Source organism: Fistularia commersonii, chromosome 8 (assembly GCF_037954325.1).
Source record: "Fistularia commersonii isolate RoL2024-O1a breed Wild chromosome 8, RoL_Fcom_v1.0, whole genome shotgun sequence".
In the NCBI taxonomy this organism is placed as follows: Eukaryota; Metazoa; Chordata; class Actinopteri; order Syngnathiformes; family Fistulariidae; genus Fistularia; species Fistularia commersonii.
Window position 1 is genome coordinate 8893961 of NC_141291.1, and position 21982 is coordinate 8915942.

The window sequence follows — 21982 nt, forward strand, 5'->3', positions numbered from 1 at the left end:
GAAACGGTGTTTTCTGGGAAAAGTCCCGGCCAAACTCGGTTACTGTGAGAGCGGCATCAGGATGGAGATGACAATCGCTTCAGCCTGAACGTCAGCCAACTTCTCTCAAGTAAATACAATCCTTTGATTTTTTTTGTAAATTTTTTATTTTAGCGATTCCACCCCACCATTATACTCCTTTTTACACGCCCATGAAATCATGTTTGTTGAACCTCAAGCCTTTTTTTTAAAAGCAGGAATCTGGAAAACCTCTTCATTGTTGGGTGGAGGCGGAGGAGGAGGAGTGGGTCAAACCTTCTGATAGGGAAGTGCATGTTTCAGAGGCCTCCGTCTGAATAATGCTGTGGAATAATGAGGTGGGGAGCAAAGGCTGTAGCCCAGGGCTTTGACCGTCTCTGTGACCTGATTATGTCAGGGAGTGTCAGGCGCCAAGACACTACAAAAGCACAGTGCATCCCATCAAGTCAGTATCTACAGTGATCTGTCCTCAGTGCTCCAGGCACCTTGTGAGCCAGGGAAGTCCATACTGTCTCATTAGTGACGTTTAGCATCAAGCGGTCACATGCAGACAACGCTTAACACTAACTGCGAGGGCGGGCCACCCTGCCGGTGCAGGGACTTCACCTGAAAGTTGGGGAAGGCGTGTTAAGAATAGCCATTTTCGTATTAGAGCGCGGCGACGAATCGATTGGCCATCGTCGTAGCGTTTTTTTTTTGGTTAAATTATTGGAAGGAAGTCCTGCGCAAGGGTCTAGGTTTAAGGTAAACAACCCCCCCCCCCCTGCGTGACATTACAGGGCGCGTTGTCCACACTTTGCACCTTTAATATGTAATGTGTGCACCTGCAATGAGATGATTCATTAGATGGAACCCGGCAATGACAAGCATCATCATTCAAGCCTCTGGCTACTGATGGAACAATTCTGCAGCCACCCTAGAAATATGACAAGGTCAGCATTTTGCTGCGACAGGCAAACGCAGATCAAAGATAGAAAGGCTCTGTTTATTCCCAAAAAGCCTAATATACGGTCGGGTGGCTGTAGACTGTAGACAAACGGCTTTTTGGATAACTCAGACCCACGACTGTGTATTTATAAGGAAATACCTGCACAAACATGTTTGAATTATACCTACCCACATGATTAACGGTGAGGGTACGAGCGGACTGGTCACGGAGGAAACGCTTTTCTCTTGGTTTTTGGAGTGAAAATAGTCCCCGCTGTGCAGGACTCACCTGTCCTTGTGCGTTGGTGACCAGCTGTCCGGTGGCTCCTTGCAGGTTTGACAGGGTGTTGCCGAAAACCTGAGACCCGGCGATGGAGCCCATGGCGGCGGCCGCCGCCACCGCTGCCTGGCTAGCCAGAGGATTCAGCTGCGAGGGGGAGGAGTAGAAATCAGTTGTAAAACAACGCGTGGTTTGAAATCAACGTTGCGGAGCGCGAGCCTGTGTGTGGACAAAAGGAGGCTCGCTCCTTAATTTTGTCGCCAAGGTTGGAATGGGTTAACTGCGGTATAGTCGGTGTAGTCCAGGAGTGAGGACCGTGTAGTCCATCATACAGTTCCCAGAGGTCTGTGCTTCTGAACCCAGTGGGAGGTTGAAGGGTAGCGAGAAGCAGCGAGAACAGAACGCTGTGAATAAGTGTCCATTTTACCACTCTAAGTGCTTCCTTTGGCCCCCGGGGCTCCCCATGGGCCAGACCAAGTCTTTCTCCCAGCAGCAATGACCCCATAGCATTCCAATCTCACAATAGAACAAGGCAAACGTGGCCATGCATCACTGTATCGTCAACTACCTCAATCCAGTGTGTCACACCAGACTTGCACACTTTCGGAGATCGCGCGTGTGTGTGTGTGTGTGGGGGGGGTTAAAATGACCGTCTTTACCCCCGCTGTAATGGACTCATCCGGTCTGGCCTGTGGTTGTGAAAGGAGGCTCCTTGCATCAGGGAGGTTGTAGAGCCCCGTCACATTGCTGAGATTACCCATATAAATCAAGCTAACCACTTATTAGGGGGCTGAAAATGCACTGCTGATTTGGTTGTAGTGTAGCAGAGCAAAGTCTTATTAGGTTGAGTAAGTAGATCAAAGACCAAGAAAAGATAGGAGACCTCCCAATTACTCACCAGAATAGAGAAATAATAGAAACATTGCTTCGAAGCAGGCTGCCTGCTCTCTGCCGCTGATATTGTTGGCAATATTCAAACAGGACTACTGAAATTAAATGAAGAGTTTTTGTAAGACATGAAACAAAATATCCAGCCAGTGTTTTCATATGTCACTGGGTTTATGTAAAACACGGCGCGCAACGCTATCCGCTCTTGAGACGACGGACGAAACTTTGGCGCACTCTGTCGGGAACTGTCGCGCTCTTTTGTTCGTCCGAGATGATTGAGTCGCCGTTCGGCTTTTATCGTACCCCGCCACCATATATTATTACACTTTCTGAAATCAAATGATGAAAAAATACCATGCGGCGATCAATACTTTTTCATTGACAGTAAAGGTTAAGCACATTAAGAATGACACCGCATTTGTCTTATGAAATCATATTTCATGTTGGTGGCCTCAAATTGGCCGTGATTGATATTGCTTCCCTTCGTCTGAAAGTCATCTGTTTTTTTTTTTTTCCTCCGATAATCGCGGGATCGTCTTTTGTGTGTCCGACGGCCGTCCTTTGCAATTCTCAACATCTCACACTTGACAGTAAAAAAAAAAAAAAAATCTGATCATGATTTATCGTTATATCATAAAAAGAAAAGGAAAATAAAGATTTGGAAATATCTGATGTAGCTTCTGCAAAGCCGCAAATTCTTTCCCCTCGAATTCATTTAACTGCTATCTCGTGTACAACAAGGGAAGGATTCAAATGCTGAGTGATAATTCAGCATCAGTTTGGGTCAAATTTCAGCCGATTAACAACTGGATTGAAACAAATAGCCTTTTAAATTTATTATCACAAAACAAAAGAATGCAGTGCCTATCCATCACCACTGCTGGATGTTAAGGTGGCTTCTAAATGAAACCACAATGGTGAAATTGCAATTACAGTGATTAAATTTTCAAATGTGCAAGTAAAGAAATGACACATTTTTTTAAGTAATCCAGAATCAATGTCAAAAAGACTTAATTCACAAAAAATTGCATATTGAGGGCTGTAAAGACAAGAAGGTCTCTTTCTGGGTGAAGTCACCATGTTCTCTCCATGTCTGCGTGACGTTCCTCCATGTTCCTCACACAGTCCAAACACATGCAGGAGGTTTATTGGAGACTCAAATTATCCAAATGTGTGAACGGCTTTACGTCTATATTAAGTGTGAATGACAGTGAATGGGTGCACGTGAATGTGCAATGAGAGGGTGAATTTTTGTGCGTCCATATGACTTGTGAATGAGTGAGTGAATAGTTGTTTGTGTTTATACGATATGTTATGTGTTAATAAAAGGGTGAACGGTTGTTTGTCTCTATATGACGTGAATAACAAATATATTTCTCTATATGACTTAGAACAAAATCGTGAATGACGATCTCTTGTCCAAATCTTCTTGTCATAGCAACAGGACGTTATTTTCCTCACTTGAAAATGCTTCACCTCATCCGAGAGGCGTCTTCAGTTCCGAGTGAAAGATTGTGTTTCTCTGTATGAGGCGTGAATGAGTAAGTTAATAGTTTTATGTTTTTATATGATATATGAATGAAAGGGTGACGGATTGTGTGTCTCTGTATGTGGCCCTGTGATTGGTCCAGGGTGAACCTAATAGCGACCCTGCTAGCAGGATAAGCCGTCCAGATGTTAAATGAATGGATGAATGAATTAAAAGGATTGCCAGACAGTGATATTCAGCTAACTATCTCCCATCTGGCTCTTACCAAGCTGTCTAGGAGGTTGAAGAATATCTGATTGTGTAATAATAATAATAATATATAATGATAAAACGATAGCTCGCCCGGGAGAGCCGCCGCGTTGAGCGTTACGGCTCGACCGATAGATTGTCCGAGGACGTTTTCCTTTCGGACTCATTTGAAATATCACCATTCAGTTCCATTCGACGATAGCCCCTTTTTGGACACTATGCTCTTGCGGGTAAATCTGGGTTTCACCCCTGCATCTCCGGGCGGCGGATAATACGGATAGCAGTCGGAAGGAGAGCCGGGAATACGAAAGAGGCGAGGCTGTGTTCAACACCTAAACAGGTGATTTTCCGCCACGGTGACTCCTCTCAACACCACGGCGGGAGGCGCAAAATGACAGAGGCGGGCTAGCATTTGTACTGATTGCATGTTTTGGAGGAGATAAACAGTGATCTTCCAGCTCTGCAGAGCCTGCATGTTAACCGTAACCGCGCTCCGCTCTTTTCATCCGCCGCTGGAAAAGGACATCGGGGGATTTGAACGGTGAAGGCCACACGGGTCCTCATATATTAAAGTCACATTTAGAGCCATAAGAGCCGATATTTATTTTTTGTTATTACGGCTTCCTGTTGTATTGTGCAGTAGCGTCATCACGGCACGCTTTGGTATAGAGGGGCTGCGAAGCAATCAATAATACGAGTCTCTTGGAGGAAACGAAATGTTAAATAGTTAAAAATACATTTTTTTTTTTGCTCCCTCTCCGTGTGTCATGGCGGGGAGGGGAGCTCAGGGAGGGGGCCAGGCTCTCCGTTGCCTATTTGACCATGAGGGTCACCTGGTGCAGCAACCCGTGTAATCTCAGGAATAGAGGGGAAAAATAGCTTCCCCGGAAACCGTGGAGAGGGGAGCGGAAAAGAGCCGCCCTGGAAGGCAAAATTGTCTGACACAAACTAACCGGAGTTTATTCTTTGTTTTGCTCTTTTCATGTGACCATTTAAAACTTAATTGCTTTTTTTTTCCCTTTTTTTTTCTTTTTCCTGTCCTGCACAGAACAAAGAGGCGTAAAGATGGATGGCGGGAGGTGGCACTCAGGCTTCAGTGGCGTGTAAAACTTATTTTCCGCTCATCTATGATTCAAACAGCGCGGTCAAACATTTATCTAATATATCGAAACATGCATCGAAGAGCTGTTTGGCTCATTAACAGCACATGCTGTTATTATGGATTAAAATGGGAATATCATGCGGGCTACATAAACAGCCGATTAGTCGATATCACAATTATTTTAAATTTTTTAGTCAATATTATTATTATTTTGAGATGAATGCTCTTCGCGGTGGAGGTATCTGGTGTTCATCCCCGCTCCTCTTCCAGCTCCCGAGTGAACGTAATCAGCTGTGACACGAGAAAACACATTCCCTCTCCGTCAGGACTCTGCTGGTTTTACAGTGACAGTCCTCTGCTGACTCTCCTCCTCTTCCTCCTCCTCCTCACACCCTCTGTGCTTAAACATCAAAATGCCATTAGGCCCTTCAAAACACCTCGGGTCCCTTGGCTGTCGGGGGGCCTCGTCCTGCGGCTCGGCACTCTGAGCCCTCTGAACGCCGTCTGCCGCTCACCGCCGCTCTGCTGAGAGTAAAAGTCGCGCTTGGAAAACGCACCGGTCTCCGAGCCAAATATTAAGAAGTAAAAGACGACCGGGGGGCCGAATACACTGACGCCGGTGGCGGTCGGACGTAGCTGCTGCTAAAAAGCAGGGGAGGTATGGCGTTATGTGTGTGTGCGGGTGAGGGTGCTAATGGAGTGATGTCATACGAGATGCCAGAATGACTGCTAGTTAACCGGGAAGGTTTGGCTGATCAAATAAAATGCATTAACGCCAGGAAATGGACACGGCGGACCGGCTCAGAAATGGCCGTATCTAATGAGGCGCAATGCAAATGAAGACGGAAAAGAGTGGCAAAAACGTTTAAACCAACGATAAAGGGATGATGGAGTGTGGGACAGTGGCCGTCAATCTCCCTGCTCATTACCTTCATGTGGAATTAACAGCGGATTTGATCGTCACATAAAATCCGCCGGAGCCCATTTGTTGATAATTGTCAGTGGCGGAGCTGGTTCCCCGTCATCAATCATGCCGGCGGCGTGCATTTCCTCCGTTTAAGGGGACGCCGCGAGCAAAAAAACCCAAGTCGCGCTACCTTCCCTTTTTCCCGGAAAATGATGTACAGTGTTTCCAGATGTGTTAAATTTGAAACCGCTCGCTGATTAAGTATCTCTTGAAAAAGTGCTGACCGTCCCAGTGCACGGTGTGACACGTTTCTGTCGCCCCGCTTTTTTTTAAGGTGCTGGAAATCACGGCGGCGCGGCTGCGAGCGCCGCGGCAGTAAATCTCCCGCCGCTCAGGTTTGAATCTGATGCCCGGGTGCCTTTTCGCAAATGAAAAATCATTAAGAGCCTCGAGATCCGTCCGTAAAGACCCTATTATATTGTTATCGCTCTGTATTTACCCCGACCCTTACCGAACAATTACCCCCGCTGCTCGATACGACATAAACATTTTTTCGGGGGTTTATTTCAGGACTCTTTTTTCCAAATGCGACCGCAACGGACATTAGTTTTCGTTAACCGGGGGAAAACGGCGTCTCTCTTCACTCGGCTGTTGTTTGACATATAAATACAGCATTCGAATGACTTTAATATCCTAATAATCAATGGCCGGTGATCTTTTGATGTCCCCAATTCAATATAGGAGAGGGGTTCGGGGGAGCGGATAGGGGGGTCCGATGCCGCGGCTTTATAAACACAATAAAGGTAAATGATTACTCTCAGCCGCGGTGTCCAAAAATATGGCCGGTAATGAAGAGAAATGGAGGAGTTTGAGGGGGAGGCCTGTCATGTGTCATTGGCCGACTCCGAGCCCCAAGATTAATCATGGGAGAAGGGCTCTGTGGCGAAGATGTGGTCACCCTTGATCGATAAATCCACCCCTCCTTTCCCTACGCCGTGCCTCTCGGCTCCACTTTCTTCTCTTTCCTCTCTCGCTCTCTTTTTGTCCAAAAAACATCCAGTCTTGGGAGCGAGCTACAAGCTAAATCAGCATAAGTGAAGAGATGAATTGATGACATTTACGGCCGTATTTGTATTGATTACTCCAGTTTTGACTTCCGACTCCCCCCCCCCCCCCCCTTCTCTTTCAGGGGTTCGGCCAAAGAAAATGCACTCCTCTTGCATTTCGAGTCCATTTGCGAAGCCATCAATTGCAAATTTCCTCAGATAAAATCAGCCGGTGTGGGGGGGGGCTACATTTTCCTTACAAAGGACAGAGCAGGGGAGTACAGACTTTACAACGGCCGACGCGAAACATGGCAGATCCAACCGCCGTTAGCCATGACTGATAAGACCGGAGAAGAATTCCGGATAATATTCTGCAGGGAGCACAAATGGGACTTTTGACTCGGACCAGGAGAGGGGGCATAATGCAACGGCGTTGCATTAAAAGGGTCCTTTTGAGGCGCGGCAGCGTAGCACGGTTGTATTCCTTGTGTGAGCCCGGTGCTCTGCTTGCGGTCACTAATGGGCATCAGAAATTACAGGCGGTGGAATCGCGCCCCGCGGGGGGACTGGCCTCCTCAGCGGAGCGGAGCACTTACACCGTGTCTGGGAGGCTGCTCCGGGAGGACGGGGGGAACTCAATGTCACAACCCTGACTCATAATTAAAGAAACCCTATTCCTTATCCGCCGTTAGCCGAGCTCCGGCGTGACGCTCAATCCGAGGGCTCCGGCTGCGGGCATCGCCCCCGGCGTGCACGTGGGGCCGAGCGGGTATCGGCGCCTTTCGGACCACGGGACCCGCGGATCCGGGTCGGGAAGAATCACGGAATTCGCAGAGTGCGGGAGATATCGGAAGCTGGCGGACATAAAGTGCAAGGCGCGGCGCAGATGTAATTCTAAAAGCGAAAGAGGCTTTGCAGCCCCCCGAATGATCCTCGTGAAATAAGATAAGAATTGAAGTTGCTCCTTATTTAGAAATTCAGGGCCCGTCGCTGCTCCTTAAGTCGTGTAGATTTTCTCTCCCCCTAATCCCTCATTTGAAGTAAATAAAAGTAGTAGAGCTGTCATGGTCAGGTTGTTTTCCTCATCTAGCTCGCCCGCTTTATAATTATTCATATGAAATGTGGCGCTGTTGATGGGCAACAGTCTTATTTTCTGCTTCAGTCAACAGTGCACATTTGTATTTCTAAATTGTGGAGTGCATGTTATGTAAGGCAATTTTCTGCCTTCTTAAGAGCCGGATCTCCCGTGCATTAATAAGAGGACGCCGGCCTCGACCACACCGAATTTACACATTTTAAAAGTTGGGAATTCTCCACTTTTTAAAAGAGGTATTATCCTGGATAACCGGCACAGATGTCGCGGGTGCTCAAATCGCTTATTTATATTCATATATTTTTTGCAGGACAGAAATCTACGGTCTTCACCCCCCTACACTTCTACAACAGACATTTTCTGGGTGGCCAATATCTAATTGCTCCAGGAAAATAAGTGCGGCAAAACAAAAGCAACCTTTTCACAATTCGAATAGCAGCGACGACGATACTACGAATATTACATCACTTATTACTTATCAAGAAAAAATAAGACCAAAATGCACAAGCTCTGTGTCCTTCAGCTGGAGCTTTCGATTTTGCCTTGCATTCTTTTTCCAGCTGTTATTTTGATACGAAGAGTTATTTAGTCAGATTTAAACCGCGTGCGCGTATTGGGCTGCAAAACTCCCATATCTGGTTTAATAATCCTCTCTTTCCTAAGAGAATGCATAAAAAAAAAGAGGGAGGTTTCCTCCAGTTCTGACCCCCGATGACAGAAAGCCACGGCGGAGCTGCGATCATGAATGAGCGAATTCTTCCTCAGCGTCACGGCACCGATGTTGATTTGATATCCCGCGGAGTGACGGTTGGCCCGTTCGGCCGCTGGAAAATGTGGAAAATCGAATCAAATTGATGACGGGCGAGGCTCATTTGGTTCACGTGTTAATATAACGCGGGGGGTTTAACACGGGTAGAGGTGGAACGAGGGTTTGCCGGTACCTCGGCTGGAGACAAAGGCGGCAGGAAGGGGCCTGAGACTTAAGGAGGAAGGCGGGCGTAAATGGGCTGGAGCGGAGGAGGTGGGCAAAGAGGGTGTGGACGGCCGGGCCTCTGAAAGGCCGTCGCGGTCGGCAGCCGCCGACCTTGGCGACAATGGGTTTCCACCAGATGCTTCTAATGAAGGCTGATTGCCGGGGAACAGCGAGGGCGCCAAAGGGTAGGGAGAAGAGCGTGGGTGGGGGGCAGCCAGAGAAAAGGACAGAGGAGAGGTTCAGGTAATTGCAGCACTTGTGCGTCTAGAGGCCCCGCGGTCTTGTGATGTCAGGGTGCAGCCGGGGAAGAAGAGAGATGTCCGTGGACGCTTTGGTGGTAAATTGTGAAGAACGGGGATAGGAGGCAGGGCCCCCCCCCCGGGCTGTAATTAACCCCCGCGCACGTGCAGACGGAGAGCGGACAGGCCCGTCGTGGGGCTCGGGAGGGAAGCCGACAGGGAGGGGATGGCGTGAGTTAACATAATGCGGTGGGATTTGGTGGAAATGGCGCGCGGAGGTAGCTTCTATCCGGGAAAGAGGCGGACGGGGTGGGGCGTCGGGGCTCCGCTGGGTGGCGCAGCCGGGTCGGGAGGGTCCGCGCACGCCAGTCGGAATAAGCGAGTTGATAGGCTAGCCTAAGCTTCCCGCAGCCACGGATCAGTATGTGCCGCCTCCCCTCTCCCTGCCTGGGCTGATGTAACTCACTGGAGTGGCAAATTACACCAGACCTACAGCTGTAGCCCGACATTATGATTAATTTGATCAGTAATTTCTCCTGTTTTTCATTTTAATCGCCGCGACCATTCTGCTGTGGCAGGTCTTTCAGATCTAATTAAGATCAATTCCGGTGTAACAGACTTGGCAAGCGCCTTTACCCCGTCAAATCCCTGAGCTCCCCGGGCGTGGAGAAAACCTGCAGCTCTAATCAATCAACTCCTGGCAAAATCCAGCAGCCTCCCGCAATCAGCACATTAACACACTTAAGCAAATTTCATAATCTCCCCCTGTCTATTTGTCATCGCCGTGCCGGCTATTTCAGGCAGCCGCAGGCGCCCGACTCGCCGCGTGTCGGGATGGCGAGCGGGTCGTGGCGGGTTGAAATGTGACGTTTTCGGTTTAATTAATCAAATTAGATGCGGTGGGCTGAGTTTGCACTCTTGGGATGGGGGGGGGGGGGGGGGTTCGCAGCCTGCTTTGTTGTGATTTGTATTGGTAAAAGGGATATTAATGAGCCAATTAATGAACTCGCTCTTACAAATTAAAAACACAGAACACAAGGGACACGATGAACTCTCGGGGTCCCCCCTCCCCACCCCCCACACCGTTGTGAGTTTTTGAAGGGAATATCACGGGGCTCCCGCGGGAGGGGGGGTTTTACAACATTTCCCATAATAATGTGTGTTTGTGTCTCGCCGCGGGTGATCGGCTCTGTTTTCAACGAATTTCAGCGCGTCCGAGGAAGGAAAGCAAGAAAAGAAGAGCGTCGTCCGCGTAACAGTGATTGTGCGACGGCCGCCGTGAACCTCTGGCCTCGGTTGAACGTGCAAAAGGTGGATCTGAGAGACTCACCAACAGCTTCATACACCAGGCTGTCAGGATGCTGAGATGCTGAACTCTCTCTGTCTTCACCCCCCACCAACCTCCCCACTCCTCGGATGACGACCCCCCCCCCCCCCCCCACTCTCTACCGGACTCTGATAATATATCAAAACATTAACACTTTTTTTTTTTTTTTTTGCACGACTGCTTCTTTGCACTGACAAAACCATCATGCTGCTATTGCACCATATACCATTATGGTACAACCTACTGACCTCTGCACTAAACTACAAAAAAAAAACAAAAACCTCTGCTGGTACTCATGCCGTCAATTATCAGTGTGTATCTGCATGGATGTTATACTTCATGCCGCATAGTTTAATGTAACAGTGCATTTAAATACTAATTTGCACTTTGGTCATTTCATGCCACCGTGGGACTGGGTGACTTAAACATGGAGGTGTTCGGAATATCTGGGGGAGAATCCAATCACTGCCACCCCCTGGTATTGGGAGGCAGCGCTGCTTGTTAAATCCTATTTCAACCTTGGGTGGGGGTGCTGAGGCCGTGGCCTGTCCTTGGGCGAGTCCCCCCCCCCCACACACACACACAAACACACTCCCTGACAACCAACCCCCCTGGCACTGACCCGGAGAAACTAAACCTTTTACGGCCATTCCTCCGCACACCCGAGCAGACGTTTCATAATCCCATTTGATGAGGCAATATCTTAATGATACCTGATGCAGACCTTTTGCCCCACCCTTTAAAGGAGGTCCGTCCTCAGTCATCGTAATCCGACCCGCCGCTTCTTTTAGAAAAAAAAAAAAAAAAATCTAAACCATTATATCTAGACCACCGGATGAGCAGGACGGAAAATAGTCTCCGTTTTTGTCTGAGAGAACAAGAGAGATAATTAACATGCAACGGAATGGCGGATGAATCCGACTTAAATTCATTTCATCAAATCTGGAATCAGAATGTTGGTCAGGGGCTCCTGGAGCTGCACTCGAACCGGACAGCGTATTTCGTCAATGTAGCGCCCGGCCCAAGGAGGCCATTAAATTCAGGGGCTGTTTTTCCTGCCGAGCCTCACCAGGCCGTGACAGGGCCGGAAAGGGCTGCGAGGGGGGAAACAAATAGCTCAACTCATCTTAGCCATAAAGAAGGTTGCACCACAACCCAATAAGGGCCTGACGCTGATGAATGTGACCAGGGACGGAAAGGCGACCCTGGCCGGTTTCCACTAGAAATGAAACCGCAGGGATATAAAATGGGTTATTATCGTCACGGGGTGACAGTCGGACGGACAGAAGGGCAGACGGGTGGATGGACAAAAGGACTGAAAAAGGAGGTCGGGAAGGGCCGATGAGCTCAGGACGGAGGGTTCGGTTCGGTTTTTGGGGCGCGGTGGTCGGACGCGAATCCGATAGTATCCCGTGTGCGCCAGCGAATTCCGTTCGAACACTCCCGCTTGATACGGATCAAGTGTGGACAAAGGGGGGAGAGGGGGATTGAGCGCTTGGAGTCCCAATCGGAAGGCATGAGGGAGAGCGCAAATAAAATCTAATCTCCTCCCCGGTTATTAGGAAATAACGTCTGGGCGGTAACTAATGTCTGTGTTTCGGCGCCTATCACTTCTGAACTCAATACACAGGCAACCCAACTTTTTGATTGCAACTCTGATTACTTGTTTTATTTACCAGAGATATGGCTGAAAAGTGATTGCTGTATTTTTGTCATCATCTTCAGTGAGTCAGGTGGCGGGGAAGGGGGCGAGCCAACCGTTATCCCCCATCGCTCGGGGGACACGCCCGCGTCGAGCAGGAGAAGATGCGGGAGGAACTCCAAAACAACATCTGTGTGTCGTCGAAAGAGAGGCTTTTGCGCCTTACGTCCCCGAATCGGTTGAAATAGGATGGCGGTACGGTGCGAGTGCATTTCATCAGCAAACAAACATGTCATGTTATCGGACTGCAGGTCTTTCCTTGCTTTTAATGCAAAAACCCATTTGCGAAATAAATCCAGTCAGAAATAAGATCTCTACTCTGCAGTTGTGCATGAAATGCATGATATAGCGAAATGACACGAGCGTGCTAAAAGGTAGCTAACTGAAGGAGATAACTAAATATGTATAATAGTGAGCACTGAAATATAAAATCCGAGGGAAAAGGTGATTCTTTAAAATCGATATAAGTTTATGAATTTTCCAATAGAACATAATCTGACCCTAAAAGAATAATAATAAAGATGTTGTATGAGTGCTTAATGCACGTTCAATGAAACTGCATGATATAATGTTCACCTCCTGCGGAGGGTTACGCAAATCCTCGTGTAGGGTGTCAGATCACTGTGTGATTTCTTCTTTTAGTACTTTGAAGAAACCGAACGGTGAAGCCGCGCGTGACGTTTATCGTTCCGCTTACCGGCAAAGGCATGGGCGGGGTGACGGGCGACGGGAGGCTGTGGGCCGGCGACTGGCTGGGCAGGTGCGGCGGCGAGTGCTGCGGCTGCCCGGAGGCGGACGAGCAAGTGGAACCCGGGGACGGGACGGAGGACTGCTGCTGGCTGGGTGGGGTCATGTGATGCTGGGGTGGGAGCTGGCTCTTGGCGTGGGTCTGTTGGTGATGGTGGTGATGCTGCTGCTGCTGCTGATGTTGCTGCTGTTGCTGCTGCTGCTGTTGCTGTTGTTGTTGTTGTTGTTGTTGTTGCTGCTGCTGCTGGTGGTGGTGATGATGCTGCATCTGTTGGAGCTGCTGTAGGTGCTGGAGCTGGGAGTTCAGTGATGAGGTAGCTGTGGAGGAAACAACACTTACATGAGAGATAAACTGACGCAACTTGTGATTTAACGCGCAAATACTGCGGATGGATTGCCGGATGGACAGATGACCTGACATGTGTCCAGGTGTGGGATGTATGTGGTGAGTGTGAATCCCGCAGAACCCCGAAACAGTCCCCTCCATGAAGATAGAAGCTAGATTTAGGACAAAGCTATCAAGCTTGACTGATATAATTGCTCTCTGTGGGGCCAAAAGTCTCCATTGTCATTTGGAGAATGTGAGAATATTTGGTTTAATGGCTTAAAATCTCACAGGAAAAAAAAAGAAGACATTCATCTTGAGTGGAAGACTTCAGAAATAAATCCATTAACTAATTGGGTCCAATGATGGCACGCCATTAGAACCTCAGTCGTACATTTGAATGCTTATAAATTTTAACACAATTTTGTAAAAAGATGAAAAAAGGAGCAGTTCACACCAGACGGCACATACTTAAGAACATGACACAATGTCCATCTATACTTTAATGCACAATGAATATTATAGCAATTGTATCTAATGTCAGGGCGGTGCAGCCGTTAGTGCTTCTTTCTGTAAGCATATTTTGTGTGGCATCTCCATGTTCTCCCCCGTGTCTACATGGGGTTCCTCAGGGTTCTCCGGGTTCCTCCCACAGTCCAAAAACATGCAGGACGTTCATTGGAGATTCACCCAGATTGACATGTGAAGGAGAGGGTGAATGGTTATGAATGAATGAATGGATGAAAAACACAATATCTTAGGGTGGCAGTATAACGGTACGCTACAAAATGAATATCGCATTGAAAGGGTTTCGTTTCAGTTCATTACAACATAGTTAGAAAAAAAAAAAATCAATATCACGACTTATATTTATTTAGAGATAAAATAAAATTAAAACGTCTCTTGCATTGCGGTGGAAAAACAAAGGGCAAACCATTCACTATCATCTCTGCTCCGGATTTGGGGGCAGGGTGGATTCAAAGTGGATCACACAGTCTCAGAGTCTTAATGTGAGTTTGTGCTGCTGTCTCTGACTGCGCCACTTTGAACGCAAAACTAAAGGGTGAGCTGCGAAGTTCGAAGCTGACGGGACACCACTCGGGTTTGTGGATGAAAAAGACCGTACAGGCTCGGAGAGAGCGGATCTTATTTATGTGCTAATATGTGACCGGACTTCAAGACGGGATGCATGTTTTTTTTCCCAGAACAAAATTTAAGATCCAATGACTTTTGAACGGTTTGTACAAACCACAGAGTATGAAGTTATCAGGATCTATAATATCTGAGTTGTAAATCAGATATTTTTTAATTGAAAACCCGATCCAGATGAGTGAATGAGTGAGTGAATGGTTGTACGGTGTCAATAAAATACACCTTTCATTGTCACACAATGGCGGAATTTCAAGTGGCACACTTAAGGAGCCAGTTAAGTTATAAATATTATAAGTTAAAAGCAGAAGCATGCAAAGAATTGGAAAATTTAGAACATAAACAATACATTCAAACAAAAAAATGGATCGGACAACAGCTGCATGCAGCAGCGACACGAGTGATTGCATGAATGAATGAACGAATGAATGAAGTCTATTGGGTCAGAGCTGGGTTGAAAACAGTCGAGCATTACATTACATTACATTACATTGCATTTGGCAGACGCTTTTATCCAAAGCGACTTACAATAGAGGACATAGGGACTGCAAATAACACTTGCAAGTACAAGATGCACAGAAAATATACAGAACAGTAAGCTTGGGTTAGTGAGGTTTTTTTTTTTTTTTTTTGACAAAGACATACACAAACGAACACACACACACACTGCATAGCAGCAGCTGGAAGGAAGGACCTGCCAAATCTTGACTATGAGTGAGTGAATGGTTGCATGTCTCCATGTGCAACCCTGTGGTCGACTGGTCCCGCGGTGAACCCCGCTCCTCACCCTCCGCCAGGGCAGCCCCGAGTGCAGATAATGAATGAATGAATGCTCGCCGGTCTAATGATCTTATTACATACAAGCTGGATCTGGTGGAAGTATTTTCTGATAAACTTACTTCAAACACAAAGGGGTGAATAATAGATGGCGGCTCAGAAAAAGATTATGCGTGCAGGTCCGGCTCTTTTGATAATGCGGCAAACAGTTGCGTGCGGCGACCCAGACAAGCTTGTATACATACAGAATCGATGCGCTTCAATAATTTACGCACGGCCGGCTCATAAAAGATGAATAAAACATCACGCCAGACAAGTCTTTGATTAGCACGGTCACTATAACTTCCGGACAGGCACAGATGAACATTTGATGAAGATCATCCTACACTTCAGCAGAAGCCGGACAGTAAACAGTACACTCTTACGATACTTCCACCGCCTGACACATTGACACCTCTCTCACACCCACGCCATGAATTATATATCGCCCGGCGTGAGCTGCAAGTGAGTCCGATGAAATGTTGGGGCAAGTTCTCCGGCGAGCGGCGAACCCCTGACAGCACTGTCTCTTTTACCACGCAACTTCGCCGTGACAAAATGCTCGCTCGGCTCTATTAAAAGAGCGAGAGGGGAGAGAGACAGAGAGATAGAATGAGAAAGTGAGAGGGGAGAAAACAAAAAAAAAAGAAAATAAGCGAGGATGGGGAGGGGTGGGATTCAATGAGATGTCTGTCAAGAAATTATCGAAACCATGCGCTGATCAAAGACAATTGGAGAATTTCCTCCAGCGCCAACCATTACGCCGAAGAACTAGAAACACAACAAAAGAATATGAGGCAAAGGAAAACAAATACAGAGGGAATATGGAAGAAGCCCCATGTGGCCTTATTATAAGGGCTACACTGCAGGTAACTATATTCTTTAACAGCAGTGCTTTATAAATTCTGTCATCTTGTTAAGATTGTCAGGACCACTGACCCTCCATTTCTCTCTAACAGGCATCCAGAAGCTCATTCTTTTTAACCACAGCTGTCTGATTGCTTTGTTTGAGCACATAATCCGAGCAGCTTGTCTCAGCTAATTGTTTGTGCTCCTTCCTCCAGCGGACATGGGGGCCGAGGACCGGGGCGGAGGATTCGCGTATGATGGAGTGAGGGCAGAGAGGGTGCGCGGATCCTATAGCGCTCATTATATCTCACGCCGGCTCTTTGTTGTGCCTCGTATCCGGCGGAGCCACTTGGTCATCGTGCCCGCCGAGAAGAAGACCCGCGGCCCCGCTTTCGCTCCGGTAAGAAGTTAACGTTCGCGACGAGGAGCTGGTCCGATACGTCGGGTTTCCTTCGGGGCGGGGTAGGTCCCCCGCAAGTGAACTGCGATCCCAAAACGATCCGCCTTTGTCCTCCGGTAGGGGCTTTCTCGCCCGCGAGCAAAATCAACCGTTATCTCGGCCTGTCCCGGCCCGGGCTCCTGAAGCACCGGAGGACGACGCGAGACTGATTGTCAGAGGTCGAAAGGCCGGGGCAGAGATTGCTCATTCGTCAGACAAAATGCTATTTTTGTTTCCTGTGCGGTTGAGGAGCGAGCGAGGGTGGGGGGGGGGGGGGGACGGGGAAACAGTCTGCTCTCTCATTACCAGTGCTATCTTGGTAGTCGCTCCCCACCCCCATTATAGCACTTTTCTCTCAAGGGCCGATTCCAGTTTAACTCCCCGTTTTCTTGGCGTCTGCTCTTGCAAACGGTCCCGTGTTTGCCGTCGCCAGGTGTTAAGTATATCGAACATCCACAAAAGAGAGCGGCGCGAAATCCATACAGGCGGACGGCGGGAATGCAGGTGCGCCGAAGGCCGGAGGAACAGGTGCCGAAGATGCGGTCCTCGCAGGAGGCTCGTTCAAGGCCGACATGAAGAGCGGCAGCGGAGCGAGAGAAACCGCGCTGACGCAAATGGACTCCGACTTCCTTTCAGTCTCGTCAAACGGCGTATGCCTGGCGCAGCACAAAGGCGCCGGCCCAAACAGAATAGAGATTATCGTCTCATGTTGAAAGAATTTTCAAACATCAAAAACTGTAAAAACGCAGAACAACAAACAGCGAGAGGAATGCGCCGAATCCACTGCATGCTGATCAATACCAGATACGTATTGTATGTTTGTTTGCTTTTTTTTTTTTTTTTTTTTTTTAGCGAAAGATAGCGTGAAAGGGCGACTCGGTCCTCACCGGCTTATCCTTTCAGATCAGAATGCGTAAAGAAAATAAGAGCGGAGAAACGAATCGCGCAGAGGCACACTCAAATCATCCCTAACTGCACCCGCGCCGTCTTGGGCATCACTTAGGGGTGCTGTAAATTAGCGCTAATCAGTCGGCGCGGAGGACACCGTCAGGAGTTAATTAAATTGTCCGATGTGACCCACCCTGTATTTTTCGGAACTGCGCTGGTCCAAATACAGCCGTTATTCTCTAACAAGGGAGGTGAGAGGGGACAAACAAGCGGCCCATTACTGCTCTGCCTCACGTTTCACGGCCGGAGTCCATAAACCACTGTCTCAATTGCCTTTTCAGTGAGTCACGCTGATAATTACTCCACTGGAGGTAAAGAGATTTAGACTCTATGAGATCTGGTAATTATGAAGGTGGTCAAAGGAAGGTCATTTTTACTCAGCGGATTAGATCGGCGTATGTGCGCACTACTGGAGTGGATAACATCACAGTTTCCGTGCCGGTATCTCGAGATTTCCCGCTTGCTGTGACGCACCGGTGTCCGCCGTTGTCAAAATATCATATCGACGACCAGTCGGCGGCACGATTCTCTTGCAAACCGATAACGTCTAAGGTAATTTCTAAACAACGGGAGCAGAAAATATCCATTGTAAAATCAAAAACTCTGTTTGGAATTAAAAAAAACAAAAACAAACTCAAAACATTAAGGATGTTTAATAATAGATAGACGGATAAATAACAAATGATTGAATTGATTTATTATTAATGAAACGCGAATAAATACTTGGTAGTAAATAATTCCTTTAATGAATAACTAAATGCATTCAATTAATTTATTCCTCATGTCCAGTAGTGAGGGATGCGATGATGTTAGAAGCTTTCATTGAACCTCCTGCATGTTTTTGGACAGCAGGGAACTTCTTGCTGCGAGAGCGGAAGTGCTAACCACTGCGCCACTCAGAAAGAAGAGAAAAGTAAATAAATAAATAGAAAATAAAAATAAAATAAATTCTGGCTCACAGAAACACTACTCAGGCCTCTTATGCAGCAGCAAACAAGTGGGTCTTCAGCTTTGCTTTTAAGAATCAACAGAGCGGGCCGGCCTAATGTCATGAGGCAGATTGTTCCACAGCACTGATGCAGGAAACGAAAAGGGCCTCTTGCTTGCAGTCTTCTTCCGGACCTTAGGGACACAGAAGACTGGAATCCTGGGAGCGCCGTGCATGTGCAAGCACGCGTGGCTTAACCAAGTCGGATAGATAAGATGGTGCAATGCAAGTGGCTATTTTATAGGTGAGGAGCAACCAGCTTAAAGTCATATCTACCTCTCATACAAGGCATGGACTCAGATATAAATGAAGATAAAGTCAACTCAACCATGTGAAAAATAAAAGCGAGTGCAAATTTAGGCAGTAGATTTTCAGATATCTCTTGAAGAAGCAGAAATAATACAAAACATTTGTGACTTTGCAATGCAAAGCTGTGCAGTGGAGTTATACGTTGAAAGAGAGGCATTTGGAAGAAATGTGTCTTTTCCACGAACATGCTACACACACCAGCTTAACTTTGCTTCCTCTTTGCCGTTTCTTAAATTTGACTACAAACAGCCAGATCCGGCCACATCTAGAGGCACGCGGAGGTGCAAAGAAATCTGCTGCCGAATGAAATTCATTTGAAGTCTTCCTAATCATTATAGTGACCGTACATGCGCAGCATTGGTTCCTGCCCCGGAGGGCTCACCCATGTGCTTTAGCAGCCGCAGAGATCTTCTCCCTGCAGTCTCCACAGCTTGTATTTACCACTAAGGTGACTGTTTTAAGTCTGTAAAGTACACGTGGGTACCTGCGCTTTCTTACTGCGCCCCGTCATTGAAGATGATCGTGACGACACACCGAATTCATGTTCGCGGCACGATATCAGCGGTCGAACAAGTGCGGCGAGTCACAAAGAGCGTTCGAAAAAAGTTTCAATGTGACAAATATAAATCATAGATAATTGAAAACGCCTAAAAATTCAGAGAGACGTCAGATTTGTAGCACGTGTTTTTGCGTCGCGATATCGCGTCCCGCTTGTTTTTATAAACTATTATCGAAAGTGTGATCATTCGTCGGCTTCGGGTGCAGCCGTTTCTGGTTTAACGCCGATTTCTAAACTTTAAACTAAAACACAAACAAAGCTGAGTCTTCTGCTTAAAGAGGACAGTCTAAACTATCTGAAAGCAATGCTTTTAACAGCTTTAAATGAATTATTCTGATTGGTTAAAAGCGGCTGGTCCACGGAGGGAGTTTGTCGCCTCAAGAGCAAAGAGCATGGCAAGTCCAATCTCTATCCAGAGGGTTTTAAGGGTAAAATTAAATAAGTCTATTTATCTGGGTCCTTGTTCCTGTTTACTGTCCACAAACTGCACTGTGCTCAGAAGTCTGCATCCGCTGGTGCTTTAAAACGCTTGAAATGATTTTAAATCCCAGCACCTTCACTCTTTTTGGACTTCTTCAATCACCTTGCTGCTTTTGTCGTAACTTGTGGTGTTTATAATTTTTTCTACGACCGCACCGTGGGTCAATGTCAGTCCTCTGAGTGCGTGAAACATACAGCGGCATCTACCGTAAAGTCGACTTTGACTTATATGAAGTGTGTGTGTCAGATGCACCTTAATTTCCTTGTATTGCACATTACTACTTAATTCGTTCATTCATTTTCCAAACCGCTATCCTTCTCGACTATGGAGACAAACGCTATTTCACATCCCGTTTGGATGATATCTGACCGTTCACCCTGGTCAAGCTGCGGTCTCCGATGAACCTCCTGGACAGAAGCTGGCGGAGAACACGGAGACTCGCACAAAAAAGGCGGATGCGTCGCATGTAAAGATGGAAATGAAATAATTTGCAACTTTTGGTTCATCCTAAATAGCGATTTTGGCGTCACCTAACCTGCTTCGCGGCACGCTAGGCTGCGGTGCCCAGTGAGGGGGTCCCTCGCATTTGTCCTTCACAGTCTAAGGGCCCCAACACACACACACAAACACACACACACACACGACTGAAAGCAGAGCCCGTCTGCCTGCCAGGACAGAGCGGGTTATTACAGTGTGTTCATGGTCCCATCATGTGTCGTCAGACCAAAGCGGAGGCCCTGAGTAAAAGCCTCATGCAAAATTTATGTTCATGCGGCTGTTTCAGTGGGTGGAAAAATCAATATCGGGGGGCCTGATGCACACAGATGACTGAGTGCTCTCTGACTGACAGTAAAAGCTGAGGAAGATTGAGGGGCTACGTTTACGGCTGCACAAATGGAGTGGAGTAGAGGCGCCCTAATCGTCGAGTTCACCTTAAATTTGAATTTTATCGCGGATTATTTTGCTAACAACTTGAATATTGGGGAACGGAGGGAGCGGTGGCGGTGAAAAGAAGAAAGGACAAGAGAGAGAAGGAAGGAGGAGGAGGAATAACCAAGGCTGTTTTCACATCCTCTAAAATACATCTTATGGTATCTGAGCCGCAACAGTATTGTAAATTATGGGGTTATTAAGCCTTCCCTTCCTTCCCAACTTACAGGAATATAAAATGATTGTAGAATAATCAAAAGGCAATGTGGGTACGAGGAGGACATCATAGGGCTTTTGTTCTGCCGCTGCTCCGCTTACATATGCTTTTGATAGTGTGCCACATACCCACAGTGCATCGGGGAGGAACGGGAGGAGCGAGCGGCAGAAAGTGAGAGAAAGAAAATTCAGTGGGATGAAATAACCCCAAACAATGGGATTTGCTTTCCATTCTTCTGCCTCCATCTTCTGCCTTTAATTATTCCCTTTGGTTGTCTGAGGGAGCGTGTAAGCACTTTCACACAGCACAACATGCCCAGCAGCACAACACTGTCTGCCCCAGTGATGTGGAGCCTTCTGAGTGACACCGAGCCTCTTGTGATTATCAATGCTGTTTAATACAACACAGGGCAGCCACTGTGATTGAGGGAAAAAACAGATTTCACAATGCGTACATTCAAAATACAGTGTAAATGGAATTACGCTCTCCCCGTCCACTGGAACCGACTCGCGCCGCGCGCCCCGGCCCCTCCGCCCTCGCTACGTAGACCGTGCATGCACCGTGAAATAAAGGATAATGCGTCGTCTGGAGTTGCGACGGTGAAAACGCGCTGGCGAGCATGCGCAATTTCTCACTCGCCGTTTAGCGGAACCTCAGCTGATCCTGGCGGGATCCTTTGTGCCGGTTTAGTAGTTCCTCCCTGAATCGGATATGAGGTTTTTGAGAGCCCCGGACGATGTATGATGAATGAAGTAGCACACTGTTTATACGCTTATCGTGCTCACTGACTAGCAACAGGTTCGGCAAAGGGCAGCGGCGGTAAATGAAATTCCAAACCGGGACAATATATCATCAAAAGAAATGTATGCACCTGGAACTTACAAGCCTTCTCTAGATGTGGACGAGGAACCGGCCGGGGGCTGGGGGATGGTAGGCAGGAGGCGGGCGTTTCTGCCGCGGGGAGATATTGTTGAATCAGTCGCAT

At 47.5% G+C, this 21982-nt stretch overlaps 1 protein-coding gene across 1 annotated transcript in view; it reads right to left on the reverse strand.

Annotated features, from left to right (window-relative positions):
- pou6f2 (POU class 6 homeobox 2) overlaps nucleotides 1-21982 on the reverse strand; it is a 67301-nt gene that overhangs the window by 16294 nt on the left and 29025 nt on the right. The window contains exons 5-6 of the mRNA XM_086150993.1: nucleotides 12938-13305; nucleotides 1235-1372 (exon numbers count right to left, since the gene is read on the reverse strand). Of these exons, the coding sequence (XP_086007119.1) occupies nucleotides 1235-1372; nucleotides 12938-13305 (506 nt within the window). The remainder of the gene's footprint in view (nucleotides 1-1234; nucleotides 1373-12937; nucleotides 13306-21982) is intronic.